Source organism: Anguilla anguilla, chromosome 17 (assembly GCF_013347855.1).
Source record: "Anguilla anguilla isolate fAngAng1 chromosome 17, fAngAng1.pri, whole genome shotgun sequence".
In the NCBI taxonomy this organism is placed as follows: Eukaryota; Metazoa; Chordata; class Actinopteri; order Anguilliformes; family Anguillidae; genus Anguilla; species Anguilla anguilla.
The window spans coordinates 11,604,481-11,631,620 of NC_049217.1; the positions used below are offsets into that span (position 1 = coordinate 11,604,481).

The 27,140-nt window shown below is 46.2% G+C and overlaps 1 protein-coding gene across 3 annotated transcripts; it reads right to left on the reverse strand.

Moving 5' to 3' along the window:
* Positions 1-1,473: 1,473 nt before the first annotated feature.
* On the reverse strand, positions 1,474-27,041 carry arhgap17b (Rho GTPase activating protein 17b). Of its 3 annotated transcripts, XM_035397731.1 has the most exons (20): positions 26,591-27,041; positions 17,657-17,696; positions 14,984-15,088; positions 14,355-14,431; positions 14,105-14,216; positions 13,700-13,776; positions 13,406-13,523; positions 12,674-12,742; positions 11,856-11,937; positions 11,439-11,566; positions 9,434-9,545; positions 7,767-7,848; positions 7,441-7,521; positions 7,207-7,320; positions 6,782-6,873; positions 6,277-6,397; positions 5,547-5,659; positions 4,921-5,442; positions 4,085-4,108; positions 1,633-1,767 (listed from the first exon to the last, which is right to left on the reverse strand). In XM_035397731.1, exons 1-19 carry the CDS (start codon positions 26,641-26,643, stop codon positions 4,104-4,106), a joined length of 2,103 nt encoding a protein of 700 aa, XP_035253622.1. In that variant the 5' UTR covers positions 26,644-27,041; the 3' UTR covers positions 1,633-1,767; positions 4,085-4,103. The 3 variants fall into 3 exon arrangements, with proteins under 3 accessions (XP_035253621.1, XP_035253622.1, XP_035253623.1); XM_035397730.1 differs by lacking the exon at positions 4,085-4,108 and having other exon boundaries at positions 1,474-1,767; XM_035397732.1 differs by lacking the exon at positions 1,633-1,767 and having other exon boundaries at positions 3,577-4,108.
* Positions 27,042-27,140: the final 99 nt, after the last annotated feature.

Sequence of the window (27,140 nt, forward strand, 5' to 3'; positions counted from 1 at the left end):
TGGATTTCCGAAAACGACCAGAGAAACAGCCTTTCACTATGTTACTTTATGTCGAAGATAAAGCAGACATTCAGTCAATCCGATGTGGCATTTTGCCAATAACTTCTGAATGCAAAGAGGAAAAAATAAGTGAGCAAGTGACATTTTTTTGCACGTTGTTACAAATTTGACAGCTGATGAAAGGGAAATGTTATCAGGAAAAGTTTTACTAGTATGTTTTCCATTAAGTCTTACGATATGCCCCCCATGATTTCACCTACAATAGTAAGTTGTACTTGTGGGAGAGTGAAAGGAAGTTTGCACTCAGAACAGAAACAACCATGATAAAAACATACATTGTAGCTTCAAATGTAAGTTCAAACCAGTGGACCTTGTCATATAAAAATAACTAAAATGTTCCAAAATTATCTTTAGCAATAATGGTAATCATAATGACCCTTTCTGAGAGACTATTTCAAACAGTATTCCAAAATGAACAATGTTTAACCAGTTGGTGCTTTTAATAAATAATGCAGGAGAGGAGAGAGATGTGCACCTGAACGGAACACCTGATTGTCAGTTCTTTGATGTGACAGTACAGATATAAAAATAAATGATATTTTTAGTTCTATCTCTCTGAGTAAAGGAGACTTATTTTAATTTCAGTCCCCTGCTATATTCATGGGAACAAGCTGCAGTATTGGTTGGGAAGGAGATAAGTTAAGAGTCCTTAGAAATCCAAATGTGGCAGCCATATTTTTAGGGCTCTTTTCTAAGTAGATTGTAAAATAATTCCAAGGCAGTTACCTGTGGGTGCCCACAATCATATGATGCTGGAATCTCGTACGTCAATAACATGCTCATATTGCAGAAAGAACGCAGGTGAGTGTACAGGTGAGCGTAAAGACAGAGCGGAGGACCAGCATTCCCAGGCTCCTCTGAGCAGCGGTACGGCACGCGGAAACTGAGATCCCGCAGTATCCCTGCTATGCCACACCAACAGCAATATGCTTTTTTAAAATTATTCTTTTTCAGTTTCATTCTAACCTTTTCTCTCCCAGGCTTACAGCAAATAAATGTTCTTTAAATATCATTTATATAAAAGTTTTGAATGTTTCATTTTTTTTAAAAAAGAGGAAAGGATATTCCCATCACCAGAAACTCGATTAGAAGCACAGTGAATTTCAAAATGTTTTTTTTTCTTTTCCCCCAAAAGCCTTCAGAGTTATCTGCTTTGGTCCTCAGCGGTCCTGGTGCGGTCAACTGGCCAGAGTTGACCGCACTGTGGAATGGTTTACAGTCACCGTCAGGCCAAGGGTTGATGTCCTCCAGTAACCCCAGTGGTCGCAGTGGCATGGGATGGTGGGTTTCGACAACAGGGGGAGTGGAATTCGGGTGAGATGGCTAGAGGCTGAGGTGAAGGAGGTGCGTTTAGGAAAGAGGGAGATATTGGCGGGGACAGTGAGTTGTTTGAGGATTTTTTGGGGTGGGCTTGACTGGTTGGAAAAGCTGGATGGGGATGAAAAGGGTGTGCGTTTGAGTGTGTGGGGTAAAAGAGGGTGCGGTATTGGGACTTTGGGGTTTTAGGGTTTCCGTTCGTCCAGAGAGAGATGAGGGTTGGCACTGGGGGGCGTGCCCTGTCTCACAAGGCGGTGCTCTCTGAGTCAAACGCGGGGTCCAGAGGGGGAGAAAGCGTGGGTTCGGGGCCTGGGGTCCCCCTAGTCAGTGGCTCCACGGCGACCACCGGGACAAAGGCGCGGCTCAGCCCTTTAAAAGCCACGCCCGAATCTACACAAAGCAGGAAGGAGAGAGCCGTCAGACCTCAGTCACACACTTCCTGTTCCTGTCTGCCAGCCCACTGCTGCCTCAGCACATCGGCCTGTGAGTTCAGCTTTCAGCTTCCTCTACACCACTTGCATTTTTACCTCAATTTACCTCAACCTTAGGTTAACTAAGACTGTCATTTGCTGTATGCGAGGAATCAAAGTAGGTCACAGCATAAAAGAACAGGTCAGTTCTCAGTTCACCTACCTGGACAAATAAACGTAAAATACAACATAACAGACTTCCTGTTGGTCAGCCTGTTGTGTCGCTAAAAGGCTTATCCAGCACTTAACTAAGTCTTACATCCAACACTAATAAATTATCTTAATTTGCTCATTGTTATATAGTAACCTCCACCTTAAAACACACTCACAAGGTTACAGCACATAGCCTGGTTAGCTGGAAGCAGTTGTGCACAAACCAACAGGTATCACCCCACACACACGACCCTATCCTGGGGTGTTTGGAGCAGTCGCTTTCACAAAGGCAGGCACTTACAGCAGGTAATGAGGGCTAACGAAGCTAGCGAGGGCTACTGACAGCACCACATTTCTACGCTAACACATCTTAGCAATTTTAGCACCCAGGGTTAGCGCTGCCACATGTACACCCCCACACCCACGCATGCAGTTACATACACAGGCGAATACACCGTAAAGGATTCACTTTTTGGTATTATTTCTGTTTCAGTGCATGTTTTTGACTGCCATAGTCTGTTTTGTGTGCAATGATGGATATTTACATATTCACAGAACTTTCTGATGAGCTGTTGACTTTAAAACGGCTGGTACTAGGGTTTCAGGGGATCTAAAATAAGAAAATAGACTTCAGTTGACTCCAAAGCACCTTGCCTCCAGAGGTTGTACATATGCATATTACTGGATTTTTCAACCAAAAAAAAATTCTTCATAAAAGAGTGGTCACTTGAACATTATAAACTGTAATGTCGCACCAGAAACCAATGTTACAAACCGAAATGGAGGACAGGCAGAATTGTGATCATTTGCTTCTAATTAAAATAATCAGCAGGCTGAAACTTGTCCCACACACTCAGTGAGTAAACATGAAGCAGAGGGCAGCAAGCCAATAGCACGCCTCCTCTTTTTCACCATCGTCTTCCTGTCAGGTCAGACTGTAGTACTGTAATACTGAATATCATGTTCAAAACCAAACTACAGTCACAGAGATGCTATACCTCCTCAGTCAGTCCATATGTCTCTGGTATATATAAAAAATTATACCAGAAAAAAAAATATTTTTAAATATTTAAAAACTCTAAATGTGAAACCAAAGGCACCTGTTGACATTTTGGAGCCACAGGAAGAAGGAAGGTTGCTACGTTCAGACTTAGCCATGCGGCAGCTAAAAAAGAGAACGCGTTCTGCCGCATACCCGTCATGCCTGAGCGATGTCGAACGCGGCGGTACAATCGACGCTTTCACGGGAGAGAGCAGAATGCCGTGGGGATGTGTGCAGGCACGGTGGGGCCTGCAAATGACTCCGCACAAACACACTCCTGACCAGGTTACCAACCGCAACGGGGTTCAGCTGAACTGAGCCGTAAAACCCACTAACTGCGTTTACTGCGCGCGAGGGACTGATTCCTCTTCCTGGTGGAGTGTAGCTTGTACGAGTGATTTGCGGTAGCTAGCAGGGGAGTGTGCTGCCGTCATGGTTTCGATCGGCGGTTCTCAATCTCGGTCCTGGAGTACCTGTGTGTATCCCGGTTTTCGCTCCAACCTTAATTGTAATTCCTGAAGGACTGTTAGTTGGTTTTTTTTTTGTCTAATCAGGGATGTTTTACCCTCTTGATGGGGATTGGACATGTGAAGGAGGAAAAAAATCAGATTATGCACAAAATTATGGAACTTCAAATTCTCAAGATCATTAAGAGATTGGTTGTAATGAAAACCTGCATACACAGTGGCTCTCCAGGACCAGGGTTGAAAACCACTGTATTAGTTAAAGATGAGGAGTGAGGGAATAGTGATGCTTCATTTTACCCCTGATGGGTGGAGCTTCCATCTGCTGTCAAGCAAAGGCATGTGACTCTACCCTGCTTTGAAGAACACAGATTGGTCAAGACTGCTAGGCAGGTGAGATGGCTCCACCCACTCTGGGTTTCATGCAGCTTCACTTTCCCGTTTGCTGTTTGAGTCGAGTGAGAACAACCATGAAACCAGCAGGTAAATGCCGAAAGCAGGCAAACCGCACTACAATGACAAATGTACAGAATAAAAGCTGAGAGTAGGAGGAGCAGATTGAATTGCTGTTTACAAACCTTTCACACAGAACGATCCTCAACCTGTGGAAGCATTACCACACAAAGCCATCAGTGCAGGAAATGAACAGGCTGCTGCGTTCATACAGGAGTTAACGCGCGATGACACGGGCTGCGTGAGAACAAACGTGGTCCGCAGAATGTTGAACGTGACAAGAACAGAACCGAAAGGTCAAAAATATATGAGACGGGGACCCAAGGTAATGGGGTTAAACAAAGGGTGAGGCATGGGTGAGAAATTAGATGACAACGTGAGACAGAGGGAGGTTGAGACAGAGATTGTGTGATGCAGGGAGACCGTGAGAGAAGGGTGAGATGAGCAGGACACTTGGATACAAGCTGAGAACATAGAGACTGTGGGAGCAGTGAGAGTGAATGAGATGGGGTTCATTCACACCTTGCATCTCTTCCTCGTGACCTTTCCTCACTCCTTAGCTTCACCCAATGGAGGACGCAAGGAAGAGGTGCAAGGATGAAATACAAGGATGGAGGAATCGAGGCACAGCATTGGGCAAATTCAACGTCCTCGCTCAGTCGAGCATCAATCTGAAGCGATGTCAATTACAGACATGGCAGACGTGGAGAGGTGGATTATTATAGAACAAGACTTTCTGCACTCTCGTTCCCTTGCTGAAGCATCCTCCGGGAGCCTCCTCGCTCTCCCAAGGAAGATTTAACGAATTGGAGCGCCCTTAAAGATGGCGGACCTCGATCGATGTCTGGGTCAAGCGAGGACCGAGCAGACGTGGGAAAGAACCCGGGGTGAGACGCAGCGAGGGGTGAAGCACATGGAGACAGAAAAAGGGGGGGGGGGCAGGTAAGGTCGGGTCTCTTACCGGTGAAGATTTTGAGGTCGTTGGCGCCGTCACCGGTGTGGGTGGGGGGCTGGGGCGGCGGAGGCACACCGGGGCGGTGCCGCGGTCTCGGCACAGGCTTTGGACGAGGCAGCGAGCCGGTTTGGAAAGAGAAGGGCAGGGCGTAGGGGTTCATTTCGGAGGGATCCGTCGGGGGTGGAGGGGTGTCCGGGGGGCTGGGGGTTCTGGGAGGGGACTGGTCCGCCCCTGACTCAGTCACCGCCGCCTGGCCGGAGCCCTTGAGCAGGGGAGGCGGGGCTATCTGGGGCGGCGGCTGCGGGGGCGGGTGGTTGGGCGCTTGGAGGGGCGTCAGGGTGCTGGAGTGGCGGCGGACGGCGCCCGGGTGCGGCGATCCGCTCTGACTGGACTGGGAGTGGCGGGAGGTCAGTTTGGGGTGTGGGTCCGCGGGCGTGGTCGCCCCGGACGACGTAGGCGCCTGAGGGCCAGGCTGCACTGGAGGGGGGTTGGCCGGTTTGGGCGGGGCAGGGGCAGGCTTCTTTGTACCTTCATAGTGGCAGATAACAAAGGAGGGTAAGGCTAAGCAAACAGCAAAGTACAGGATTCAATGCAATGCGGCTCCGATCGCGCGTTTCGTGTGCGGCCCTCACCTCTGCGCGCCATGTGGGGGCTGCCGCTGCGGGACCCGCCCGCTGGCATGCCAGCCGTGCCCGGACCCCCGTTCCGCTGAGATGGGGGTGTGGTGAAGTGGTCACGGTGGGTGCTGCAGAGTGAAATTTCACCGTCACTCAGTGCTGGTGTTCGATAAATGAAATGACTTAGAAATGTGTCTTGTGTTTACTCTGTGTTCTAATACTACATTTTGTCTAAAGATCTGAAACCATTCAGTGTGACAAATGGGCAATGATAGAGGAAATCAGGAAGGAGGCAGAATCCTTTTTCAAGGCACTGTAAATTGCTGGCATCCAAATTTAGAACAGTAGTGAAGCAGCGATGCCCAAGTAAATGTCACTCAATTATATAGGAAACAGGACCAGGTAATGCGTTATATCTTATACAGACGGGTTGTGACATTGGGTGCAGCAGCATCACACACTTCCTGGAGAGTGTTTTTTACAGCAGTGTATGCTGGGAAAATGCAACAGTGTCTGTGTGTCTATTAGAGCATGATATGGGACATGCATCCAATTGGTTAAGTAGACCAGCGGTAAGCAAAGGAGGCATAAGGATGGGCATAGACACAAGGAGATATTGTAGGGTCTGAGACACTGGGGAATGCATGGAGACCCTGGGAGAGAGGAGGCATTATCCACGTAACGTGTGATGCAGTATTTTGGTAAGGTAATCGGTTGGCAGAATGTCCCGTGGCATGATGGGTACCTGTCTTTCCGACTGTCGTTCTCCATGCTGCCAGGCCGCCGCCTCTCCAGGGTGCCCGAGTCATAGTCGCTGCCAGCCACCGTCGGCAGGGCAAACATGCCCGACACGTTGAAGTCGATGTCTGTGTGGAGACAGGCCATGTTCCTCACTGTGGCATTTTGTGGAACTACTCTGAGTGATAATTCCATCCAAATTCTGATTCTTCAGTGCAGTTACTCTGAGCTAAACTAAGATCTCATCACTTCGATGTCTAGTTAAGGCATAACATGAATTTTCAGTTACATGTAGAAAATGTAAAAACAAAAATTCATAAATTAAACTCTCGGGCATACCAAGCCTTTACCAAAACAAGCTTAAAAGAAGAAAGCTGTGCACTAGATGTCTTCACAGTCTTCAGTATCAACGCTAATAGAAAAAATTCCACCAATACAACAAGAGGGAGTAGTATTATGGGGAGAGGTGTCTCTTGCTCTTCACAACTGATAACCTGAGAGAGAAAGAATACCTCCTGGGAAGAACCATTCAGCGTGCTGGATGATGGGCTCTATGATGGCGACTGCATGGACTGAGGTAGCAGCTGCTAACTCTGCTAGATTGCTGAGGAGAGCGAGAAAGTGAGAGAGAGATGAGGGGGAGAAGGGGGACATGCAAGGAAAGGGATCGTCAGAGAGTGAGAGAAACGAGTGAGAGAGACATCGAACTAGAAGATAACACAAGTGGTCAATTCTTTATAAAATATCCTACAAATGGTGTTTAAGTATTGAATCCTGCTTCTTGGTTGGATGTTACCAAGTATTAACCAATTACAGCACTGAAGCCTGTATACTTGATGTCCAACCAAACACTTTCCCTAGGTTTCTGTTTCTATTCCCTCCCGTCAGACATAATTGCTGCAGCCCCATCCCACGGTCTCTGCCGTGGCCGTCTCACCCCTCGGCTTTGGCCCACAGCAGATTGGGCCCCAGGACGATGGCGATGTTACTGGGGGACATCTTGTTTACGTCGCTGTCCTGGGCCAGCTTGGCCAGGAACTTCACCAGATACCTGCAGAGAAGGTAAAAGGGAAAGGGCTGTTACAGACTGCACGTGAAACTGGGGTGAGTGGGGGGGGGGGGGGGGGTTGGAGAGCAGTTACCCATGTTCCACTAGCTAGTGGGAGCTCACCTGAAGTTAGCCTTGTTGTTCTTTGGCAGTTTGTCGCAAGTCACCCACAGAGCCTGCATTCGTTTGTCGGGGTCCGACACACTGTGGAAAAGAGGAGAAATTAGCCTGGTCAGGCTCAACTGGGAGTCAAATTATGAAGTTTCTGCCTAACTGCAATATAACACCTATAATAATTATACTGAAATGTCTCGTGACACGAGTACTACGTTGGCGCATGAACATGTAGCTTTGAACATGTAGCCGCTGATCTCCTTAGAAGCCGATTTCAGACCGAGAATGTTGCATCCGTTTTTTTATTTTTATTCGGGCTGTCGATTTGGTCTTACCTCGCCGCCTGTGTCCAATCATCGTAGAGCTGGAAAGACATGAGGGGTTCAGGTAGCTCTCTCAGGTATGACTTCAGAGCGCCTGAGCAGGGTAAACAGGTAACAGATGAGAACCTGAGATTTCACTCTTAAAACTGCATATTTAACAACAGGTGCAACAATCTTTAAAATATATATATAGAGTATACTAAGACACTGTGTCAACACCATACTCCTGTGCTCGTCTAACTTGGAGAGAGACATTCTCCACTGTCACCATCTACCTGATCATACAAACCTATATGACACATTTAAACAAAGCCCTATAATATCAGAAAATTATCCATAAAACATTACAACTTAGCATTAAAGATAATGTTTAATGCAAAACATTGTAGAGGAAGAATGAGTATTTTGTGGATCGAGTGCTTTCATAGTCAAATTGATGCTATAGTCACTGGTTGGGGGAGGGGGGGGGCTGTTTGACTAGATTCTTTAGACTGGCTGGTTTTCAGGTCTTTTGTTCTCACGTCATCTCTGCTTCTGGTCTCTATTATTCAGTCTACATGCCAATAGCCTGAATATGCATTTCCACAGTACTGTCATTGGTCCCCTCCTTAATGAATATTCAAAAGATATAGCAAATTGGAACGTTTCGTCTCCAACAGTAAAGAGCAAACAGTCTGTGTCAATGTTAAGGACATGAAGCTGAACATTTTTGTCCATCAAATCTGTGACTACTGAACACTGTTTGCAGAGAGCACTACTGAGCAAGGGTCCTTCCTGGTTGCACTAAGCAAGCTCCAACCACTTGTCACAAATTTATTGTAAAGTTACAAATTTGTTTAAATGCTTTCCCTGTTTTTGAATGCCAAATCGTATTTATCATCTTTTTTATTTTATTTTAAATTTGGCTCTGTCTCCAGTCCCACCCAAATTTGGAATGTCCAATTGGCAAACATGTACAAGCGTGCTCATGTGTGCCCTCTGCTGCCGACTTGGGAGAGTAAAGACGACTCGCGGTTCTCCTCTGAAAGATGCAGTGCCAGCCAGCTGCTTTTTTTCACACTGCAGCCACAAGCTGCGCACGAGCAGGGGACAGAGGAGGAGACCCAATCATACGTGTGCTCAGAGGGCAAGCCCCGGGCGCCTGGATGGCCAACAGGGGTCACTGAAGCAATGTGTACCCGCCAACTGATATATCACTTGGGTGACGCAAAGCTAATTGTGCGCTGCCCCCGCAGGGCTATCAGCCATTGGCGCAATCCATTCGGGCTTACACAGACCCGGATCTGAGGAAGACGCGTCATGTGCAGCTCATCAGTTCACCAGCAGGGGTCGTAAGTACACAATGAGACTGCGTCACCCCAGCTGACCCAAACCCTCCCTTCCACTGGTGTCACTTTCAGCAATTGTGTCTGTATGACTACAAAATTACTCATTCATTGATACCCACATTCTACCCCCACTTTATGAATGTTGCCAGAAGACTGTATAAATGTATAAATTGAATACTGAGGTCAGCAGATGTTGAAATATTAATGTTAACATAAGAAACAGATGAAGTGCTCTGACAGTGATTCTATGAGGCCTTCTTAAATAGACAGTTATCAAAGTGTAATGTGCAGTCAGACATCCGGACACTTTAGGAAACCTTTTCCGTCGGGTTGCAAGGAAACGGGCCGTACCAGCTACAGCGTGGGGGTCGGAGTAGAACTCCTCCAGCTGGGAGGTGGAGCAGTCCAGCGCCGCCTTCAGCTTCTTCAGCTTGGAGGCTCCCGCAGCGATTCGGAACAGCCCCTGTCACACAGACAGTAGGGTCAGAGCCGCACCCCTCTAACAATTCACCCCACAGCAGCGACAAGACAATCAGGCGACAGTAACCAGCTCAGGTTTATGGATTTCCATGCCAAAGGACTGAATTTCCATTGGCACCGGTATCGCCCTGGGTCACATTATGAATATTCAATTAGACACCTCAAATTTGAATGTCTGACTTCAACATTTGTATAATGAGTGGCTGGTGTTGCAATAATATATTATGGGCGGCTTGCAGATTTGAACTGTGGGGAGAAAAGAACATCTGATCGATTGAAGTTGATTCAAGCAAGTCAGCATTGACATCATACGATAGCTCCAGCTATAATGAGGTTCAGGAAACTTTGGTTTCACATGACCACATGAAAGGGGTCCTGGGACTGCCCTATGAGGGAGTCAAACCCAGGGAAAGTGCCTTGTGTCCAACTAAAACATTTTTTATAAATAACCCACTGATTTTTCAGTAATTTCAGTAATTTTTTAAATGTAATTTCAGTTAAATGCTCATTGCGTGATAACTGGTATGACTGTGAGACAAAACATATCCTTTTTCAGGCGAGAAAAAAAGGTTTTTGGTGCTCTTTAACCTCACTGGGTAAAACATCAGCCAGTCGTACTGGTAAGAGCGCTGCAGCGTGGCTAATCGAGATGCAGATCACACCTCATAACCAGACCTCGGCTGAGTAATACAGCAATACAGAAACCCCAGAGAGGGAAGCAGGTGCTTGGTGTCACTGTTATTGCAGCAATCTGAGGGGGCTGGCCTGCAGCCAATCAAAGCCTCGCCCTGGGCCGGTTTCAGAAGAGGAGAAGCGGTGGCCGTGCGGTCGCGCTGTGGCTCAGCGCTGGTTCAGGGTGACCGCAGAAACACACCTGCGTCTCTCGCTCTCGCACCTCGCAGTGGTGCCATGTGTCACCATGAGACGCTTCGGAAAGCACAGGGGAAACCACTTCCTGCTGCAGGCTGCAGAAGATCTAGCGCAGGGTGCATCTGGAGCCTCTGAAGGGCCGGAGTGGCAGCCGACCTTATTTTTGTAGTCTGCCGCTAAACCCCTCACTCAACTCACCCTGCTCTTCAGTCAGCACCTTGATTAGTTGGATAAGACATTACAGAACTGGGCTACAGCATCAATCAGCACCCATACCGGGCCTTTTCGGATGACACTCATCTGGTTTCTTTGGGTCCAAATTAGTTGTTGATTTTAAAGTTAAAATAAAACCCAGCAGGCCCTGTAGCATTCTAAGGGCAAGAGAGAATACGACTGTCTTAGCGGTAGTTGAACTGTGCGATACAAGATGGCTCTTGCGTACATGTTGTTGAGTTTGGGGAATATTCTTGTTTTTGAGATAAAAGCTTTCCCCTGGGTTTATTTACAAACACTCACTGCATCATCATTCTCTGAATATTTAAAATTCATTTCCAGTTCCAGTGAGATAGCTACGCTAAAGGATAAGCTAAAGCTAGCTGCTGATAGTTCAGAGAGAGAGCGAAGGCCTCGTGGCCTGAGAAGGCAACAATGTGATAAGGAGCCGTTTCTGCTCTCTGGTGCTTATCCAGGCTGGCCAGTAAAACTGAACTTAACAGGAAAGGAAACTCTTCAAAACAGACCAGTGTGTGGGTGTGGGTGGGTGTGCGGGTGTGCGGGTGTACAGTATGTGTGTGGGCAGGCATGTTTAACATATGCATGCTTGTGTATATATCTGTTGGTATATACAGTCTTTTTCTGTGTTGCTTGCATGTGTGCGTATGGGATGTGTACGTGCTTAACTAGCAAGCCATATCCCCATGGTAACACCCTGTGCTCTCTTTTTTTTTCAGTGTCAGGGGTAACCAGATGTTGCGGGGTCACCGGGGGAGGGGGGGGGGGTCAGTACCTCCTCCTTCATGCCAGTCTCCAGCAGCATCATGACGCAGGCCTCGATGGGCAGGGCGATCTCCCGGTTGCTGCGCTTCAGGTGCTCGTCCAGGTGAGTGCCAAACGCCGGCTTCTCCATCCAAGACTCTGCGCAGGGCGAAACCCGCCATTATGGATCCGCCGTGGGTAAGCGCCTGCCTCCACAACCGCGGTGGGAGGAGACTCTGTCCTACCTCAAAGTCTACAGCCAGCTTTGAGAAACAGTGTCCTTTACAGCAAGTCTTGTGCAGGGCTAATATCTGCACTTGCTCAGTATGCTTAATTATGAAGGTGAATGATGATTTAAGCCCTATCTGAGCCTGTATTAAAAGTTAACATGGTAAAAAAAAAAAGAGGAGAGAGGATTGGAGGACGGAGAAGAAGAGAGCAATCCTACCTTGCTGTGCTTTTATGTTGGGTAAGAGGCTCTCTAAAGTGGTGAGAGATCTCCTGTGGTAATCTGCCTGAGCCTCCAGTAACTGTGAGAGAGAGAGAGAGAGAGGGGGAGGGAGAGGGAGAGAGGGAGAGAGGGAGAGGGAGAGAGAGAGAGAGGGGGAGAAGGGGAGAAGGGGGGGGAGAGAGTGAGAGGAGAGGAGAGTTTATGTTAGTCTGCAGGGCAACAGCAGAGAGAATGGCCCTAAACTCGTTCTGGGATGACAAAAGGCTAACACAAGCCACCAAGGTCCTGTATTCAAGCTAACCCCAGTGCTCATCTCCTTGGCTTTCAGAAGCCAATTTAAGCAGTGTTTCACATGTTTTAATGTTGAATGATTATTATACATTTTAATTAAATCCAGCTTTGGCTGAGCATGTTTTGATAGAAACTGAAAAAGCAAATAAAGTAAAATTCCTTTAGGCGTTTATGTAAACAAGTAAAATGCCTATGTAAGCCATAGAACCACGTAAAAGGCATATGTAAATCATGTAAACCAAGTAAAATGCCTATCTAAATCATGTAAACCAAGTAAAAGGCATATGTAAATCATGTAAACCAAGGAAAAGGCAGATGTACATGTCTTAAGTTGAGGAAAAAACAAGCGTAGACGTGACTGGATGTAAACTTTCTCCCAGCACAGAAAAAAAAAGGAGCAGGATCAGGAAAACCGTAATTAATATCTAGCGCTGTATACAACTGCTGTCAGAGTTTCTAAATATTTACCAGACGCAGATTCCAGCACTGCTCTTGGCTGCTGGGCCTGGATGGGCTGTACTCACCGTAAGGAAATAGCCGGCGTACTCCCCCTCCTTAGAGAAGAAATTATACAGATCTGCAGACAGCTGATCCTGCCCAGGGGAGAAACAGTTTGGATCATGTTACACGTGCTATTGACTACCCAGGTCCACAAAGGATTCCCTTCCTGGGGTTTTGGGGGTATTATTTCAGTCTAGTGTACGTTTTTGATTGGCCCAGTCGGTTTAGTACGACGTGTGTACAACAAAGCAAACTTAGACATTTACAGGAGTTTCTGTTGACTTTACAATGGCTGGTGTTACCACGGGGCTCATGGTCCAAAGCAGGAAAACACACTTCCGTTGACTCAGAAGCATCTTGTACAGCGACATTATGCCTCCAGAGGTTGTACATGTGTATAATACCACTTTTCACAGGGCTTCATAAATTAGTGTGGCACATCTCTGTGTAAACTCTCTGTCAGGAAACAGAGGACAAGCGGAACACAGGAACAATAGTGAATTAGTAAACCTGTGATCAGCGCCCCCCCCCCCCCCCCCCCCCCCCCCGCGCATACACACCCACACATACTCACGCACGCAAATACCTTACAGACAGTCGGAAAGACAAGAGTATGCCTTGCAGAGAGACAGACATACAGACAGGAGATACCGTCTTACAGACAGACAGACAGACAAATAGACAGACAGGAGATACGTTCTTGCAGACAGACAGACAGGAGACACCCTTTTGCAGACAGACAGACAGGAGCACACCTTGCATATCTCCACTTTGTTCAAGGCATCATCCATCTCCTCCTTCAGAGCGTCCACCTTGGCAGTCAGAGCCGGGTTAGTTCCTGACGAGATCGCTGACTTGGATATCTGAAAATACCTGGAGCCCGTGCCACATGCATGTATGTTTATTTAAATGCATATTCTTCTGAGTAATTTTCATTCAGAGAGAAATTGCATTGAAAATATATAAATAGCCCTTATGTGTAATCTGTACATTAGCATCAAGTTTTTTGGTTTCTTTTTTCATGGGCGCATGAACAGACAGTAGCTCACCTGTTTTTGGCAGAGTCGTAGTCCAGTACGTGTTTGGCCAGCTGTTTCCTCTGTTTCTGAATGTTGGGTATTTCCACCTGAGGAGGGTGGGGAACAGCTATGTCAGGGGGCAGAGTTACTGTCACTTAACAGGGTGGGCCTACGAGTATCATTGGGATTTTCAATTTAGAAGAACATGAAACAGGTTTGGTTCAGTGCACAAGTACATACAGTAAGGTGATAGTCCCTTTGAGCAGAAGCAGTGTGGGAGTGTGCTGGTGTGCGTACAGGAGTGTGTGAGTGTAGAGACATTTATAGGTTTTAATTTAATATTGGTGTGTGTTCTTTGTCTGTGTACCTGAGTGTAAAGGTGTGTGAGTATACCAGTATATATGAATGTGCAGGTGTGTGTACAGGTGAACTCACCTCTGCCAGCTGGTTGAGGGGGTCCAGGATGTCTCTCTCTATCTGAACCTCATGCTGTATCAGTACACTGGCCAAGCTGTTCTCTGCCTCTCCACAACTCTCCATCATCTTACTGTGACACACAAATGCATCATCATTTTACTGTAACACACACACCAGCAGTTTATTATAACAGTGACACACGCTCCCCTCGTCCTCATACTGGAGACCAGTCAGCCTGCTGGCACAGTTTGACTGGCAGTAGACTCACCCAATCAGGGACTCTTCTCCCAGCTGATTGCCCCCCTCCTGCATGGCCTGTGACAGGGCCGTCAGGGGCAGTTTTTTCTGTAGGAGAACATGAGACATGATCAACTATTAGACTTGCGGAAGGCTGCATATTCGTCTCTAATTATACATGCAGTGTGATAATTATGAGGTAATGATTAACTCCTGTGGTAGCTGGTCAGAGTTCCCTGCTTCAGTGATGGTGATGCAATGTTTGCTGGTGACGTTACGGTGTTTTGTGAGGTTATGGTAATTTAACAGTGGTGTATTGATATAATGTAACAGCGTTCGGGAACAGTGACGTAACTGTGTTTGCTGGTGACGTTACAGTGTTTTGTGAGGTTATGGTCATTTAACAGTGACGTATTGATATAACAGTGCTGTTACGGTGTTTGGCGGTGGTGATATTGCGGCGGTGTGACAGTGCCGTAACGGTGTTTGGCGGTGGTGATATTGCGGAGGTGTGACAGTGCTGTTACGGTGTTTGGCGGTGGTGATATTGCGGAGGTGTGACAGTGCTGTTACGGTGTTTGGCGGTGGTGATATTGCGGCGGTGTGACAGTGCCGTAACGGTGGTTTCGCAGCGTTGCTGATAGCGACGGCGGGGCTCACGTGTCTCTTCTCCCCGTCTGTGCCGCCGTGGGCCTGCAGGCAGCCCACCAGGCGCTTGTGGGCATTGTGGGCCACCAGCCGCACCGTCTCCAGCCGCCGCTCGATCTGCACACCAAGTTAACCAGGTGAAGGTAATTAACGGTGTAATCGGCTGCTCTAATCGATTAAGTGTAAGTGACTAGCTGTCTCACTTTGGCATTTGGGAAATTAAGGAGCAATGAGAGCTATAAAAAAAGGTACAGAACGCACTACAGAGGAAGAGGCATGTTCCTGACTTCTAAGGGGTTGGACTTCTAATGTCTGGAGTTGGATACTGAGCTCTCTAAAGCACCATAGAATATTTTTGTGCCTGATAAGTCTTGACCTTATCAAACACACTTAAGAATCACGGGACTTCATCTCCCATGATGCTCTCCGAAGTGCTTTGCAATATTTTGTCTATTTATTGCATCCAAGATGCGCTTCCCTGGACTTCTGATACTCATTTGATTGTGCTGGGTATTCTGAAGAAACAAGGCAGGTCTGTCCAATCTCTGTATATGTAATTTATACATTAATGCTGTATAAGCATCATCTCATCATCAAAGGCGTTAACTAGGGGTGAATTAGTCTCTTTGCGACCAAAGCCTGGTTCTTCCAGGTCTGTGGTTTGGCAGCATTCCCCTAGTTACGGGGGGAGGGGGAGGGAGGAGTAAGTCAGAGAGGGATGAGCTGCCAGATCTGGGGGGGGGCGGGTTGTTCAGGAAGACAAAAACGCAGGAACAATACACACCCTTGTCTGCTTGAAAAAAACAGCCAGTCAGACCGGGAGCTCCGCCCGCAGGAGGCACAGACTGTGGCTGCCAACACTGATCAAGGTGAAGGGGAGAACCCCCGTTGAGCCCGGCTCCGCCCCTTCCTCTGACAACTGCTCTGATTGGCTGCCATAAGAGCTCAGAGAGCCAGTCCATTTTCCTTTTTCCAGGGAACATGCATTGGAACGTCGCCCGCAACTGCCTCACTTCCTGTCTCCAGGGAAGCAGAAGTAGGACGACGGCTTCTGTTTGATGGTGCTGTGTGGTTGACTATGCAGTGGCCCTCCCTCAGACCACAACGGCAGATTTATTATTATAATTATTATTTAGTTTTGTTATTATTATTTTTAGAATAAGGTTCGTTTTATCCAGGAGAACATAATTTGCTTTTATAGTATACATATGGTCATACTATATTGTGAATAAAAATGCTGTATATTCACACAGCTGGATATCTGCTGAGTAAATTCAGGTGTCTGGTTTTAAGGTATAGTAGTGTGGCACCTGGAAATGGTTAGGAGCCCCATCCCTCACCCTACTGCCCCGGTTCTGGGGGCAATGCAGTTCCTGGGCTTCAGTTTGGGGGGGGGGGGGGGGGAGTTCTGCCGCTGCGGTGAACTCCCCCGAGTTTGAGCGGCGGACAAGGGTGGGCGCGTTTACCTGGGCCCGCCAGGAATGACAGCTATGGAGGCCCCGTGGCCTGGGGCCAAATTCTCAGAATATCTCCACCGTCGACACGCCTCTGAAAGCGCGTGGGAGGGGCAGAAAGTCCGCGGCCCCACTCAAGCTGTGGATTTCAGCTCGTCTCTCACGAGCCTTCAGTAAACGAAGCAGATCTTCTTTCTTTACAATAACGGTGCTTCAGCCATCATCCAGAATCCCAGATCCATGTTGTGATAATCGTGCTTTAAAGAATGTAGTTCGTTGGAATATTGCTCCATTTGTGTGCCTGGTGTGTGCACACAATGAAGTGTATTGTGGAAGGGGGTCCCTCCACTTCTTATTTATGACCGCACCAGTCATCCGTTCAACCAGGCGAACCTTTGCATACGTAAACATTCTCCCGTTTGCTATAAATATTCGCTAACGTTAGCAAACAGTCTGAAAGGGAACAACGCCAAGACCGCAAGTCAGTCGACCGTCATTTGACTGTTATAATTCAAAAAACCAATATCGCTCTCCTTCTCATTGTCGAATCTGTCTCAATTAAATTAATATTATTGGTTAACAAAATAGAATTTTCTATTTGAAATTGTTTAACGGTAACAAAGAAACAACTGAAAGTATTCTCAGGAACATTCTGCCTGTTGAATGCACGTCAGGTATCAGGTATCAGGTTATGCTTGAGAGGCACTGGTCGAGGCCCTTGGGTTGTTCAGGCCCAGACCTGTGGTCTTGGATACTCTCTGGACTGTAGGTAGATAACAAGCCAAGACGGACACAGGCAGGACTACCTTAAAAGCAGCGTTTCTGCCATGCCTGTGAGGAGCAATAGCAGCCACCAAACCCTCCAATACCCCCCCCCCCCCCCCCCCCCAAAACGCATCATTCGTGTTCAAGGGGAAACTCCTCAAGAGCCAGAGGGTATGACCGCAATGAGACAAGCACTCAAATATGACTGGCCATTCCTAATTGGGGTGAATTTTTTCCTTGTGACAACACATCGTGACAAGCGACTGCTGTCTAGACTGGTTCACGTTTGTATGTGACAAAAGAGAATAATCTAGAAATTTGAGAAGGAGAGATGCTCATGTGAAAACTCCGGGCGAATGCTTAGTAATGAAACGAGTCAGGGATTTAGGGGGGGGGGTGGGGGGTGGGGGGGGGGGGGGGGGGTTATGGCAGGTAAATTACATCAACACAAAAAGGAAGGAGTCACCTGTAACAGGTCTTCGCTGAGCACTTCGGTTTTCTCCGCCCTGTGGAGAAAGAGAACGAGGGATGAGAGACGGGTTGGCAACGCGGCGGCGCTCGCGGGAGCGTTCTGGGAAACGCCGCTCGCGGCTCCTCGGTCCGGCCGGGCCTCATTCCTGCCGAACAGGCCGGGAAACCCGCGCCGCGGACCTGCCCAAAACCAGGGGGGGAAAGCCAAAAACCCGTAAACCCGTCCCTGTTAGACTGGAATGGCAGTAATGCCGCAGAACTGGGAACAGCCGCGGAAGCCACCGAATGCAAAAGGCCTCAGGGGCGGGCCCCCGGGCTCCCACAGGCCTGGAGCACGCGCGGGTTTCTGCGCTCACGCCTGGCCCCGGGCCCCTGACGCTCAGAAATGGTTCCTGTAGAAACACGTGAGCGGCCTTCAGCTGTCGTTCACGAGCTTGGCGAGAAACGTCGCTGAAATATGACATCACATGAATGAAGCAATTAAGGTAATTCAGTACAGAAGTTGGCATGAATCCAACCTAGGAACATATACGGCCCTCTTGAGACCAGTAAAACTGGAAAAGGACTATTCTAACGGTATCCTAACAGTCTAATGTTCTAAGGACCATACACTTAAAGTAGCAAAAATCTAACATTCTTAACAAATGTTTGTTTCTCTGAATTACACAGTGGTGTTTTAGTGGTTGGTTCAGGGTTTGAAGCTTGCTATACACACTTGTAGGACATATTTTTATTTGAATACAATAAGAGAAATTAAGTAAAAATACATTCTATTAATGAGAAAATGAATATACTGAGAAAAGACTTGGTAGATTGTAAAACAATCCTTTTAAAAATTATTTTACATAATCCATAAAATATTATGGGTGTTTTTTTTTTACCAATGTGTGCGTGCTGATGAATGTTCCCTCCACTCTCCCATTGATGCCTCTTTCCAGGAACACAGCACACCAGTTTCCCAAGTGCACAACATATAATACTGGCGCCAGCAGTGCCCACAAACTCTCAGCCTCCTTCCCCCCCCCCTCCCAGACTGGACACATGGATCTTGGCTTTAATGCCTTTGGACATTAAGTCTTTGTGAATCCATTCTGGGGAAGCCTCTGCGTTGAAATGTGTCAAGGGCAGAAGTGACAAGAAAATGAGATTATTGGCTTATTCAGAGAGCATCGTTAATCTTTCCACTGATATGCCATCAGGAACCTGCTCCTGTCCTATCACACAGCCCGGTTCAACCCTGACCTTGCACTTAGTGTGCTATAACTCCTGTTATTATTACATTTCTAATCCACAGAAAAACCACAATAGGTTTTTTTCCCCCCATTTAGTTCAGTTTTTATATTGGGCTTGTAACTCAGAAGTTGCTGGTTCTAATCCCTGTTGGGGCACAGCTGTTATACCCTTGAGCAAGGCAATGAAGCTTAATTGTTTCAGTAAATATCCAAACGAACCATGCAGACCTGCCTGTTGAAACAGAATGTAGTCTGTAATCTCTCTGTGTGCAGTAGAGTGTGTATGAAACACCAGTACTCCTCTGCTAAAATAAATACATGGATATATGAAGTCATACTGTAAATATTTAAAGTGTGAGAGTATAACATGACTGAATCTATCTGTAATCATTTCTGCAGTGTAAACCCTGGCATGCTGCATGTCTCCACACCTTCGGCCATCTCTACCTGTTCTAGCTTTGTTTCTCTCAGTTTGGGCTTTGTGTTTCTTGGAACGCTTCAACAGCCGAGGGATATTTGCTGCTGTGGTTTCACGTTTGCGCTGTTTTTCCCATACGCTTTTAAATTACCATGGCAACGGAGAATTTACTTCTCATGTCCCTGTCCCAGAATGCACTTCCAGCTCTCTGCGTTCCAACCTGTTTGTTATCGCACCTTGCGGGGCGGAGGCTGGTGAGGGGGGAAGGGGGTTCCATGGTGTTGATGCTTGACACCCTGACTTGTCGTCTGTGAAGGGGGAGGAGCCCTGAGGTGGGGGGCAGGGTTAAAATGACTGTGCAGGACCCTTCCCTCTCGTCTTCCAGGTGCACTAGGAAGCACTAGGAAAAACCTTAAAGTTCAACACAAGCACAAAAATTGTGCTGAGAACAGAGTTTCCTGACAAGCCAACAAACACCTTGAAAGCACACCGATTGTCCGCCGTGGTCAAATCTATCCAATTATAATCCAGATCCTGCGCTATGCCTAGTTTCCAGGCCTCACTAACGAGCCAGATAATAGAAGTACAGCTGCTGCCCTTGCGTTCTCACTTAGCCTAGGCCTTTCTGTGTGCAACTAGTCAAGCCTGCTTAAGGTCACCCTGCTCCGGGCTAAATGAAACCAGCATAGCAACTGGAGATTTCTGGGTCCATGCAAATAGGGTAAGAGGGAGTATGGCAGAAATACTCAAATTAGATAAGCTTAACTGCAGACAAGAATGGCTGACTGACGATAGAAATTCACTTTCTATGATTGATCTTTAATAAGTAATACAAAAATGTTCATGTATATCACTTTTATGAGCACTGCATAATCATTCATATCATTCATAAATGGCTATGTCAATAGCTCTTATGAAAGACCAGTTTTAGAAAGGGTTTTGAATATAATACTACTATTACGTATATAATATTACTCGTATTACCACTACTACTACAAAAATGAACATCTGTCTGTGAATGGAAAATCCAATAGTGAAGCGATACAGGTTGGACAGCCACACAGTTATCTCGCTCCTGGAGGTCATAAAAAAGGAGGTTGAGCCACATGCCCCAAAGACCAAATTCCCTGCTGGCTATGGTGAAACTGCTCTCAATATTTCTGGACATTTTAAGTAGAAAGTATTCTACATAAGCAGTCTGCAGTTGCTTCGGTTGAAGTGAATTTTTTACCGTCCTGTTTGAGGTGCTAGACGCATTTCCATTTTTCTTTTCCTACTAATCACTTTTCATTTATTTTCAGATGTGATAAGAAAATTGTTTCATTGAAAGGATGATGCAGGACTTCTGTTGATCAATCTGTCACCAGCTCGCAGTTCTGAATTTAACAGTTTTCTAGTTGTGCGTCTGCGTTCGGCATAGAGTATAGAAAAAAAGAGATGATCTGCAGCCTTTCCTCATAAGATGTTCAGCTGTGTCTATTCCTTCCACTTCCACCACTCGGTCATTTTGCAGGGACTGTGACACCTGACATTCTATTGGTGCTCATATTCAGCAGGACTACTGCCCGTCTTCTGCCCGCATTCTGCTGTAGGAGAGTTTGTCTTTTGAACGCTGCCTAACATCACGGCATCTTTTCTGATGTTCATTTTTAATGAACAATCAACCCTATTTGTGATGCCACTCCACATTATTCTCCTCACTGTTGGTGTTGTACTCCTATGCCGCAATATGGCAACATTACACACTGTACCTCGCTGACCATTGCCTCTGTTTCCTGACCTATAATTATATTTTCTCATGGTTACCTTGCTCCTTGTGTCTAGTTCCTCTGGATCAATTTCTTACTGTAGCACCTTGTAGTCTAGGCATGTAAGCAGGCAATATTGTTTCTGACTCTTTCATGGGAGTCTCTTACCGCAAAATTGCGAATAATAACATTGCATTTCTTTGGTTAGTGCAGACTGGTCTTCTGTTGTTAACGTGCTGGTGTGTGTGACCTCAAAAGTCATAACAGCGAATGTGTTTCGGCTGTGAATACTTCCTTTGTGAATCTGGCCCTGAGCATTTATGAGTCGGTCTACAGACGGACAATTTGGGGTCCGCCTGGCAAGTCTGATTGAATTGTTGTGGGGCTGCCGACGACTCTCAGACCATGGGGGGGCGGGAAGGGGGTGCATGGGGGGTTTGGGGATTCAATACCTGGCCATGGCATCTTCTGAGCTGTGATCCTGTCTCTGACCCTTTCTGAGTAATGCAAAAAGCAGAAAGGTGGACTGTCCACTCTGCTAAAATAAATAAATAAGGCTGGGCGTTTGTCTCAGAAGTCACGGGTGTCAGGGATTCCCTTATTTCTGCAATTTTTTGGCAGTTCTGTGACTTTCCCAGTTTTTTTTTTTTTTGCCCGAAACAAATGACAAATAATGGCAACATTTTAGTGTATCCTTGTTCTTAGTGTAGTGATACACTAACACTCCAGACTGAATACTGGCCATGCCAGTGCAAACTGTAGCAATGGATCCCACTTGTTGATGCATAATTGACCACAGAGTCACTAAGGGAGGAAGTGTTTTGGTGGCCAATAGCAGTGGGTTATTCCCACTCTTGCTGCACGACTGGTCGACTGGGTTACTGCAGCGGAACAATCCTCCAGTGTAGCAACTGCGCAACTCAGTAGGTGGATCTCAGCAGGCACCCTAGCCCCACCGTACAGCTCCTGACCTCCGTCCTATCCCCAAAAGGAGGAGAGAGAGCGCTACGCTTGCTCCGGTCCGGCGAGATACTACCGCCAACATGCCCCCTGCAGAGCTTGCAGGCTGGTGCGGGACGGCTCGGCTGAAAGTGGACAGCCCGCCGCTGCAGTCTCTGTGGCGTGAGGCAGCATCCGCCGTGCTCGGTTACATGAACCACATGCCAGGGGTCGCGGTCCTGCAGCGTCAGATTTTTGGTCGATGTTGGGTTTGCATTATTATTGGGAATGCTGTATAGAATGCTTTATGAGGGGGGAGTGTGGGTTTCCCGACGTTAACAGTCTAAGCCTGACATCACACCATTACCTGTGAAGTGCAGGATATTTGATATGCAGATTCAGCAGAACAAACAGGTTCACTGTTTAGCACGCTGTTCCATTTTACTGCTGACACTGTCAGTGAAAGAGCATTAAATTACAGCAGGTAAATTTTTAGTGCATTATCCCAAAATCCGTCTGTGGGACCACACCCTCAGTTCGGGAGCCGCTGCTACACACGGCCTTCAGATGGCCGTTCCATAGAAATCAAACCAGAAGCCAGAAAGAAAACCCAGGCCAATTCTGGGAAACATCAGCTTTTGTGCAGCATGCATGTGGCATACCTGCACCAACATTATGCAGTGTTCAAGATATGCCAGTACCACATGTTGAATATTCACCAAAAAATAAGAAATTCTTCCATGCCCTTCGCATCTGGAGATGCATGCATTTTCATCACTGTATTTAAAAATGGGCATGAGATATGCCTGTTCAAATTCTAACCACTCTTAAGCATTTTAGTTGGTTATTACAACACCATGTGACCAACTGGCCAGTATTATATTCATATTTAATATAATATTAATTTATTTTAGTCAAATATATATTTGTTCAGTGACTGAAAATGAGTTCTCCAGCACCTCTCTGCTGATAGAGACAAAAAGTTTCATGGTGTTATGTGAATCTGTTCATACTGTTGCATGCCTTTTTGTGAGAAGCCATGCCCACTGCCAGTCCCCCCTTTGACCAATTGCCGTGAAAAGTTAATCAGTTCCTCTTGGCCCCCTGATAAACCTTTCCACAAAGTTCTTTGGTGTTATGTGTAACTGTTCAGAAGTTGCGTGCGAAGAAGCCATGCACACCAACATGTCCCCCCTTTGGCCTACTTGTGTGAAAAGTTAATCAGTTCTTCTTTTCCCTATGAGCCTCATGAGCAAGCTTCCCACAAAGTTTCACGTAAATCCATTCATAACTTTTGGAGATATCTCGCAAACAGGCAGACAGATAAACAGATGGAAAGAATGTGGCAAAAAAAACCAGTGTCAAAACCCACACCCCTCCTCTTCTGTTTCAGACAGCTGAGGTTAAAGCAAGAATCCCTCTCAACCTCTCAGTCAGGATGATGTCATAGTTTCACTACACCTTCCACCGATGCACTGTGCGTTCAGCCCAGGGGGGACGTCCTTCAGGATGATGTGAGACACAGTGGACTGGGCACCTTACCAGGCACAAAACTTTTAATGGGCACTTGCCAACACTGTCGTGGAACTTCAGCCCCTGTCCCAGCTCCCGCTTCCTGTTTTGGCTCAGAGTAAAAACAGGCCTTTCCTTTGAGAAGGGGCAGCCCACTTTCACAATCACAGGAACCACCAGGAACAGTCTACTCTCAGTCCTCCCCCTGTCCCTACCCTGCCCCTGTCCACGATCCCAAAACCATAACACTAGCAATGCTTTGCTAGATGGGGAAGAATCTGTGCCACAGCTTGCACAGATTCACTAAATTTGAAATCATCTTGATATGCAGTGATGTACAGTGGAGGTACAGTGATGCACATGGTTATTCTGTATTTATTTCCTAATACAGCGATGGTTCACAAGTTCTGACTCGCCAGTGATGTTGTGGTATCAGCCGTGCCAAAATCACAGAACGGCAACAGATCTTGGAATGAGAATTTACCCGTGACCTAGGAGCACTGACTGGATCTCTACCCTGGTGAGATAGAAACCAAGGAGCGAAATGCTGGGAAATCAAATCAATCCTGGCGTCAGGTGCATGGACAGAGAGAGCAAGGCATGGTGAGTGCGGGGTTAAATCTGAAACACCCTTAACTGATAAATTATGACTAATTGTTTTTTCTTTAAACTCAGCTGAAATGGTCTATTTGCCATGGAAATGCTTTGGATCCATGCATCAAGGGAAAATTAAACTGGGGATTCCCCTCACCCTACTGTACATTCCCCACAAGGAGGGCACCCGGATGGATCTCTGCACTGAGGTAAAGAAGACATTGAAAATATTCCTTTAAGGACACCTAGGCAGGTTCAGCAAAAAAAAACAAAAAAATGAATATAATAGAATATCCTATGAAATTATTTAACTGGGCTGAGGGTGTCACTTTCAAATATTTTGGACATATATTTCCAGAAAATGATGAGCACTCTGCAAAGTTCAAAAAAATATTTTTGTTCCAATTATGGTGCATCAAAATCTTAAATTCACTGATAGTTGTAAGGTAAAACAGATGTTGTTTTACACACAGAAAAGCTTGAGGGGTGAAGGCTTTTTTTGGTCCTTTCATTTCCCATGGAAACTTCACATTTTATTTAGCCATTTTGCTAATGAAATCAGAGCAATGGTTTATATGTAGTCCAATAAAAATGGCTGATAATAAGTACACAAAGAGTCGGGAAATGAGGAAAGTGCAAGTCCTGGGGAGGATCTGGAATTTTCTGCCAGTCTCCACACACTCTGCATGCTGTCCAGAGGCCCCAGCCTCCTTTTCTGCTCCTAAACTTGCAGGAGAGGTAATGTTTTACACTCAACACTGCTGACAGGTCAAAGGGCAATGCCACGGTAACACGAATGGTATAATCAGCCTGTTCTCCTTCCACCATCCCCCACCCAAATTGTGCAAGATCTTTGAGGGCCCCCACATCTTTTTTTTTTCCACTGGAAAGTAATTATTGCCTGTACAGGTCTGAAATGTTACAAGAAAAGGAATCACTTTTCACGTTAAAGTCTGTGGAAAGTATTGCATCACTCCAACGCTGAAGGTTGAAGCTTGACCATGTGACAAACTTACATCAATCGGCGCCATTTTATGGATTCATGGCTGTGGGCTCTACGACGTAAACACACGCTAAGTATTCACATTCAAGAAAATGCTTAATTCACAACATAAACCCTTCCATCCTTTTACTGCATACAGGCACCGCTTGTAATTTTTACCACTCGTTCAAGGTCAGTTGGATGGATTTGCACTACTGGCTTCACAGCCAGGGCCGGAGTGGGCTCTACTAGAGCGATTTCAGGAACAAGAGCAGTGGTTCCCAAGCTGTGGGCCTGGACCCTCTGAAAAGTCAGGTGGGTTTGAGGTGACATGGCATGTGAGGGTTACCCTTTGGCAAGACCAGTTGCATCTATACCATGCCTCTATGGTCCTTAACCTTCGGAGGAATGAGCTTGCGCTACTTTTAAACTGAGGTATAGTCGTGAATACTATACACTATAAAATTAATGTGTTCATATATACCCTCTGGAAATATAACAGTGCTGTACAAGCTAATTTTAAGTTACCTGAAGTGTATTTTCTCGCTTTAAACCACAAACCCACCGATGCCCCAAAGTTAGCCATTGTAAACCTGGCAGGTTGTGACAGAACTTCTGTAAGTATCCAAAATATCCTTAGTTACACATAAAACCTGTGAGATCATATACTAGAACTACTCCTTTGACTTAGCATCTTTTTTGCGTCATGTACTGACATCAGTTGATATTTGCACAAAATTTTCATGTTTAGAACCTCGCTAAAATACCCACACCGGAAGTCATACCTGCAACCTTCTGGATTCAAACCCATGGTTCACCAGCAAACACACCTATCCGGTCGCGTCAGTCACAGCAGGACCTTGTTCATAATAGACTCAGATCCCAACAATCACACGACGTTAAGGCCGTACACGAGCACACGCATTCATTTCGGTCATAAATGCACAAAACAGATTTAATAAGGATCCTGAGTAACCGATACTGTGGTAAAATGCGAGATAGGCTAATAGTCCACACAAACATCGCAAATGAAAAGAAATTATGCATCCAAATCGCTTCCTGTTATTATATGTTCATATTACTGTAAAGATTAGAGTAAAACAGCGTGTGTTGCAGCGGGGTGAGAATATATTTTCTCTTTATAGTAAAGTAAGTTCTAATCTAGCCTACCATAAGAATCACGACTTTCAACGAGCTATCTGATAAAACATGTCACAACACGCACCCATATACAGAACAGGGAGTTGTGTGACACTAGAATTTAAACATGTAGAAACACGTTGTAATAAACTTTATATTTTTATTCCCAAACCGAAAACTGTAATGCTACTCTTTAACTTTCAACCAAAGATGACTTTAATTTCCTGTAGTTCAAAGCAGTTGCGACCAGGACAACCCCGCAAAATATTAAAGGGTAGCTAGTCTACTGTACGAAATTAGGGAAAGGCTCATAAAACAACCTGAACATGTAGCGAGACTAACTCACAAAACAAATTGTACTTGCCTTCCAACAGTCTGGTTGGCGAGCTGTTTCATTCGATTGAACTGTTTCTTCATTTTAGCTCTTTATTCCGACGTCTTCCTTTGAAAAACCACCCCGCCGATATTCTTCATCAGACGATAATCCAGTAGTTAACCAGAGCAATCGACATTGTGGACAGCAACGACAACCCGAGATCCTATGCAGCCACCTAGCACACTGTCGACACAGATGACTAGCTTACCAACACTCTTGTCGACTTGCTAGTGAACAAACATGAAGCAACCGAGTGATCAGCTGAAACCACACTTTCAACGGAACAATCGATATCTATTCTTAACTAATCCAACACCACCGACGTCCCTTCGGCTTTAGAAGCCCATTTCAGTTTTGATGAGCACTGGACTGGATACTGCAGCTGTTTATCGCACAGGAAATGATTTTCACTTCCCTGTATGGAAGCTATTGTAGACAGTGACATGCGATAGTTACGTACAACAGTGGCTGTTCTAATTTTATATTAATGAGACTGTATGAATATTCAAGAGTCTCGTGGTAGAGACCCCCCCCCCCC